This window comes from Apodemus sylvaticus, chromosome 17 (genome assembly GCF_947179515.1).
Source record: "Apodemus sylvaticus chromosome 17, mApoSyl1.1, whole genome shotgun sequence".
Taxonomy (NCBI): Eukaryota; Metazoa; Chordata; class Mammalia; order Rodentia; family Muridae; genus Apodemus; species Apodemus sylvaticus.
The window spans coordinates 70,500,429-70,507,615 of record NC_067488.1 but is presented as its reverse complement, the minus strand read 5'-3'; the positions used below and the strand labels follow the sequence as shown (position 1 = coordinate 70,507,615).

Sequence of the window (7,187 nt, the reverse complement as noted above, 5' to 3'; positions counted from 1 at the left end):
CCTCAAAATGCAAAAAGCACCGAGCAATGGCTGATCGAGCATGAGTTCTTCCTGAGAACCAGGAGCCATATTAATGCAAATCTCTATCCTATGAGATATTTTTATTATCTCATTTGTGCAGACAGAGCAGAAATGTCACATCTCAAAGACAGGAGTGTGTGCTGCAGAACAGAAGCCCTCGTGTTCCTCAGTTGACCCTGGGTGACTCTATCACACAGGGCTGGGGTCCCAGGGCCGCTGAAGCCACCTTTGGCTCCAGGCAGTGGGAGCTACTCTCTGGCTGGGGTTGCTGGGTGAAGGTGAAATATAATGACTTATGGGTGATTAACTGCAAGAAAGCAAGCCCAAGGCCTTTTGCCTTGGAAATTTGTCCCAGGTCAACCAGTTGTTTTCCATCCTCTTCCAGAAGAAAGACCATCCAGTCAGCCGAAAGGTAGCTCCCACATTTCCTCACAGTTTGGGGTGAGGCATTGCCCTTTCCTTGGTCAGCCTTTTAGTTAAAGAGAAGGTCACTGGACACAGTCTCCTCTGCAGAAATTGGTGCTGGTGGTCACCTTGGGGGGTGGGGAAGCCCTGGGGCAGCTCCCTGGAGTAATAGAGGAGAAAAGGAGGAAAACAGAGGACGTCAATCCTTATCTGGAGTTCATTAATGAGGAGAACATTAGTCAGCTGTGAAAGCTAAGATGGGGTGATAGGCCTTCGGGTGGGCAGGAGCACAGGTGGGGGCAAGGCCACCATGGGAGAACACGGTGTTGGCAGGACCGCCTCCTCCACCCCACGTGCCCAGGTGGAAGGCCGTATAAGTGCCCACAGCCTAGCCTCCCCAGAGGCCCAGAGGAAGAAAGAAGAGAAAGAGGGAGGGAGGAAGAGCCGCCCGCCCCCCCTCCGGTGGCCGAGACCACTGGCAGGCAGGCGCTCAGCAGGCTGAGCAGCATGTGGGAACTCCGATCCATAGCTTTCTCCCGAGCGGTGCTGGCCGAGTTCCTGGCCACGCTCCTTTTCGTCTTCTTTGGCCTTGGCTCAGCCCTCCAGTGGGCCAGCTCCCCACCCTCTGTGCTCCAGATCGCTGTGGCCTTCGGTCTGGGCATCGGCACCCTGGTTCAGGCTCTGGGCCACGTCAGCGGGGCCCACATCAACCCGGCCGTGACTGTGGCGTGCCTGGTGGGTTGCCATGTCTCCTTCCTTCGAGCTGCCTTCTACGTGGCTGCCCAGCTGCTGGGGGCTGTGGCCGGGGCTGCCATCCTCCACGAGATCACTCCAGCGGAGATCCGCGGGGACCTGGCCGTCAATGCTGTGAGTAGCTCGAGCATTGTCCCTTCTGGGAGGAGCGGACACTGAAACCTGGGGAGGGGTAAGAAGGGCGGGCAGGCTCTGAGTCGGGGAACACAGAGAAGGCCGGGAACACAGCTACCCGAGGAGGGCCAGAAGGAGAGCCAGAGTCGCCAGGATCAGAATCCTGGTGGCAACCTGTAGGGCCTTCCACCCAGCACCGCCAAGGAAAAGCAGCCTCGATTGCCCTAGGAGGACTAGGCTGGACTCCAGCAGTACCCAGCAACCTAGCACAGCCAGGCCTGGGGGGCCTGGGAGACTCCAGAGTGCAGTTGCAAGGATCTGGAGAGGAAGGGATGAGACATCCCAGCAGCACTGAGCATGGGAGGACTGGACAGTGCCCCTCGTAAGGCAAACACTGACTGCTCTGTATGTGGTGGGGGCAGGTTCCCGGCAGGGAGCACCGCCAAACCCCCAAACCCTGATTCAACCACAAGACCCATAATCTCTCCCTCAACCAACCATCCAAAGTGTCATCTGGGCTTTGTCTTGCAAACCAAGAAACAGACTTGAGAGTTGAAGGTGAAGTCATGGTACCTCTGCTCTCCAATCTGTGCAGGCCTAGGAATCTGGGGACCCCTTCAGCACAACCTGCACTCTGTACCCCAAACCAGGAAAGCAAGTTCCTCTCGGGCCTCCTCCTCCTTCATTTCTCCACTGGCTCGGTGCCTTGGCCCTGCACACACCCTCCTCTGCACATGGCCTCATGAGAGGGACAGAGGCCCTCCATGAGGGAGCACTCTTTTCAAAACACAGAAAACACGGTGAATCTGGACACCTAGAGCCAAAAAGCAGTGAGGGCCGAGCTGAGGGCAGAGTATGTCTATGTCTGTTAGAAATTAAATGAAGCCAGGCGGTGGTGGCGCACGCCTGTAATCCTAGCACTCTGGGAGGCGGATTTCTGAGTTCGAGGCCAGCCTGGTCTACAGAGTGAGTTCCAGGACAGCCAGGGCTATACAGAGAAACCCTGTCTTGAAAAAACAAAATCCAAAAACAACAACAACAACAAAAAAAATTAAATGAGCTTGTTTTACAACAGGGAAACATGCAGCTAGTCAAAGAAGCCCCCTGAAAATATATCGTGTGCTTCCTCTAGCATTGACCAAGGCACTGGGAACACTAAACCCCTAGAGAACAGCCACCCTTTGTTCCCACCACCACACCCCAGCCTACCCCACCCTTAGCACCAAAGACTGTTTCTCTGCAGTGACCCACCTTAAGTGGCAGAGGGAACCCTGCCTGTCTGGAGTAAGGCATCATAGGGCCCATTGACCCTGAGGCTAGTAAAAGACCACAGTCAGTGTTCTCTGAGGCTGCTACCAAGAGTCAGCTTGGACCCCAGGAAGCTGCCACCAATGGAGATCATCCCTGCGCCGGGCCACATACCATCTTATCCGTGGTAGAGCACTGTAAGTTCTGAGGTCTCCCCGTCCCTATGGTTTTAACACAGCATTCAGTGGACCCAAACCTGGAAGCAATAAACAGTATCATCCAGGGACAGCCTGGGGTTGTGTGACACCAGACTCACACCTACACCATCAGTCTCTGAACAGCATTGCCAGCATGAGTGGGGACAGAGGCTCGTCCTTGTCACCCTCAGTCTTCTAGGATTGGTTTTTATCGTCCACATTTGTACAGAATGAGACACCGAGACCACAGCAGACAGTCTCCCGGCGAGTCAGGGGACACCAACATGGAAGTCCCAAGTCCGTGTTCCTGTCTCTAAGAGGCTGTAGCACAGTAGAGGCTGAGGCCCCAGAAAGACCTCGAAGCACCAGACTCAGGACCTAGAGGAGTGTGGGAGTTAAAAGCTGTCACCAATCCACCCAGTACTGTGCTCAGCCCTAGAGGGCAGGGTGTGAGGTGCAGGGTGACAAACCTGGAGAGAGATATAGCACTGGGTGCGGCCAGGTTATGAAATAGCCTCTGAGCTCAGGCCCAAGTTCTCTTCTTTCCCAGGGTAGGGGCTACAGGGACAGTGGGCACCCTGTGTGGGTATGGGAGCTCTGCCTTCAGCATCCTTGGCCTCCACAGGATGTGCAGGGAGCAGTGGTGGGGACAGAAGCAAGGCCGTGGGAAGGCAGAAAGAGGTGCGGGGGAAGACTGACCCCCTCCCCCCAGCAGCACATCCTGTTGCATCAGTATGACCTAACCTTTTTTTTTTTTTTTTTTTTTTTTTTGGATTTGGTTTTTTTCAAGACAGGGTTTCTCTGTGTAACCCTGGCTGTCCTGGAACTCACTCTGTAGACCAGGCTGGCCTCGAACTCAGAAATTCACCTGCCTCTGCCTTCCAACTTCCAAGTGCTGGGATTAAAGGCGTGTGCCACCACTGCCCAGCCACACTAACCTTTCTAGTACGGGGTCCAAAGCTTCCTGCTGCAATAGGAACCTCTTTCCAAAATCTGAAACACAGTATCTTTTCCCTCTCACAAACCTCAGCCTCCTCATCTATCAGGTTCTGGGATCCACCTCCCTTGCCTCGGGCTATCCCTGGTCCATCCTTTGCCTTGGGACCAGGCTTCAGAAGGGGGAGTGTTTACCGTTATGGTGGAGGGGGCGGTATTCCGGCTCTCTGCCTCCTTGAGGTCTCCATGGAGCCAGAAGCAGGTAAGCGGAAAGAGGGGGCAGTGGGACGAGTGTCCCCGGACTCATCCCTCCATCTCTCTGTCCAGCTCCACAACAACGCCACAGCCGGCCAGGCGGTGACTGTGGAGCTCTTCCTGACCATGCAGCTGGTGCTGTGTATCCTCGCCTCCACCGACGAGCGCCGCGGGGGCGACAACCTGGGCAGCCCTGCTCTCTCCATTGGTTTCTCTGTTACCCTGGGCCACCTCCTTGGGGTAAGTCACAGCCACAGCTACCAGCTGTCCTACAAGAACTAAAACATAACATCCCCCCAAAGAAACAGCCATCGATACAACTCCCTAGAGAGACCGTCTCACAGAATGCCCAAGGAGGACACCTAACTGAAGCGGTGACCCCTAAAAGACAGATGTCCGTCCAGCCTCAAGGGAATGCAAGCCAGGAATTAACCGCCCACAGTCCCCATCTCCTCTTTTTGAGTCTGGGTCTTACTAGGTAGTCTCAGCTGTCTTGAAGCTCACTGAGTAGACCAGGGTGTCCTTGAACTCATAGAGATCTTGCCTCCCAAGTGCTGGGATGAAAGGTGTGGAGCGCTAGTGCCAACCTTCGCGGGTTCCCTTGAAGCTGAGGCCAAGCTTCCCCAGCCTGGACTCACCCTTCCCTCCTCTGTCCCTCCCACTACCCCCTCCCCGTACAGATCTATTTCACAGGCTGCTCCATGAATCCAGCCCGATCCCTGGCTCCAGCAGTTGTCACTGGCAAGTTTGATGATCACTGGGTAATGGCCAACCCCCTGCCTTCCCCATTCCTAGAAATCACCCCAGAGAGACACTAGGGGCTATAGCACACGTGGGGGCTGGGGGCTCTCAATCTCTCTCCATTTGTCCTGAGGTCCTGGGAAACCTTTGTTCCACTCTGCAGAGCTCTGCCAAAGATTCCCATCTTCCCCTGTCCCTTGCTATAAATGAAAATAACAGTCAGTATTTTATTGGCTTTCTCGGGAGAAATTAAGCAAGCTTATTTCCATAACACAGCGCCTGGCATTCAGAACCCAGTAAATGATATTCATACTTAACAGTTAGCAGTGTTTGGTGTGTGCTGGGCGTTTTTCTCAGAGCTTTGCAAACCTTAGCCCGTTTAATTGCCTCATTTCCAGAAGTGAGCATTCTTGTGGGGAAAGGATGCAGGCTCAGAGGCAGTGACTAAGTTCATACAAGTGGTGGAATCAGGCAGCCGGCTTCGGAACTTGCCCACTCGCCCCACTCACTAACAAGTTGCCCTCGGCGGCTCATGATGACCTTTATTGCATAAGTGTTGACTATATCAGAGGCACAGGAGGGCCAGTTCCTACAGTAAGCGGGATAGAAGCATGTCCAGGCCGTGCTGCCGGCTGGGCGAGCGGGTACCGGACCCTTCTTCTTTCCACCCCCTCCACCTCCCCAGGTCTTCTGGATCGGACCCCTGGTGGGCGCCATCATCGGCTCTCTCCTCTACAACTACCTGCTGTTCCCCTCGGCAAAGAGCCTGCAGGAGCGCCTGGCAGTGCTCAAGGGCCTGGAGCCCGACACCGACTGGGAGGAACGCGAAGTGCGGCGGCGGCAGTCGGTGGAGCTCCACTCTCCGCAGAGCCTGCCGCGCGGCAGCAAGGCCTGAGCGCCCCCCGCAGCGCACCGCAGCGCACCGCAGCGCAGCGGGCCGACGACTCGTCCCTCCCTCCCCATGGCTCGCCATCGGTTCCCAGTGCAGAGTAGCAAACTGCTCCAGCTTCTGCGAGCGCGGTGAGCCGCAAGAAGGGGCTCGCCCGGGAACCTGGCAGTACTTCAGCCCGAAGCCTTGGCCCTAGCTACCCTCGAGCTAGCCCCTTGCAGGGAACCAGACACTTGGGGACCGAGGCAGTGGAGTGGGAAGGCAGCGGGGGGGGGGGGGGGGAGGAGACGGAGAGCTCCGGAGAGCCCGCTCTGGTGCCTGGGGAGAAGGGCATAGAGACCACTTTGGGGGGGTGGTGTCTGTGGCTAGTGCATCTAATTTTATAGTGCTCGTCCATCTCCGCGTGTTTCTGAGACTGCATGTTCCTGGGCGTGACCCAGAATGCCCGTGGTGATACAGGGCCGGGCTGTATCACCTCGCCTTGGCCTTCTCCTCCTGTACCTGCAATAAATCCACTGTCTCTGCTATAGATGAGTCCTCCCTTGCAGCCAGCCCCAGCAAAGGGGGTTGGGGTGGGAAGCTGGTTTCAAACCTCTTCTTCCGACTCTCTGGAAAGATTCTGCAAGGTTCCACCAGTCCTCATCCCAAAGATTTGCCAGAGCTCAGTGCTGGAAGGAATGTGTCAACTAGAGAACAAGTCCCCTAGACATGACCTCTAGGGAAGGAAGGACTGGGTATCCAAGGACCTTCTGCCCCCAGGAAGGGCTCTTCAAGGGGGAGAGGAGAGCCAGGCATATGGGTGTACACAACGCAGATCGCCAGGGAGCCCCCACACACCTAAAGATTAGCCTTCCACTCTGGCAACGAAAACAAAAGCCCTCTGTGGGGCCCCAGCTTTTGTCCCGGGAGAGGGGGAGATTTGCAACTAGACACTGCTTGAAAGGAGACACTCGGTTTCGCAAGGGAGTCCTGGAGCCCGGCACACAGCGCATGCCTATGGCTGGCAGGGCAAGGTGCTCAGGCATGCAGCCACAAGCGCCTGGGCAACACCCCTCCCGTCTCTTATTGTCCTTCCTCGCCAGGAATCTCTGTTCCCTCTCTCCTTCCTTCCTGCCCTGTGCTCCACCCTCTGCCAGTTCCCACCTGACAGTTACTGAGTGTGGACCCTGCAGCCTGAGAGGAAGGAAGCGACTTGACCAGGCAGAGAGGCAGGTCAGAATCTAGAACCCAGGTTTCTAGATGCCCAGGTCAGGGCAACGTTTCTCCGATGAGATTAAGCTGGGATTAAGTAAGGCAATGCGTGTAAAGATGCCGTGTTCACAAAACCCTTAGCACGCAGTATTGGGGTCATTTCATCATTGCTGCCTTCTTGGGTAGGTGAAGGCAGAAGAGGCCAGACCTCTAACCTCCTCTGCTTCTTGTAATCGGTGGCTAAAGCAAAAGAGAGCCCTGGGTCCCAGGGTCTCGCCAGGAGATGGCTTTACTCTTGGCCCTGTCCTGGTCTCCGAGCCTTTCCTTACTGTCTGCACCCTAGCACTTCCCTTCACCCCCCACACACTTCCTCTCTCCAGCCTAACTAATCTAAGGGTGACAATCCTGAGCCCTTCTCCGTGCCCTGTCACCCCCAC

The 7,187-nt window shown here is 55.9% G+C and overlaps 1 protein-coding gene across 1 annotated transcript; it reads left to right on the top strand.

Annotated features, from left to right (window-relative positions):
* The first annotated feature begins 933 nt into the window (after window positions 1-933).
* On the top strand, window positions 934-5,565 carry Aqp2 (aquaporin 2). The gene is made up of 4 exons (XM_052160182.1): window positions 934-1,293; window positions 4,002-4,169; window positions 4,610-4,690; window positions 5,356-5,565. The coding sequence occupies exons 1-4, from the start codon at window positions 934-936 to the stop codon at window positions 5,563-5,565; spliced, it is 819 nt and encodes a 272-aa protein (XP_052016142.1).
* Window positions 5,566-7,187: the final 1,622 nt, after the last annotated feature.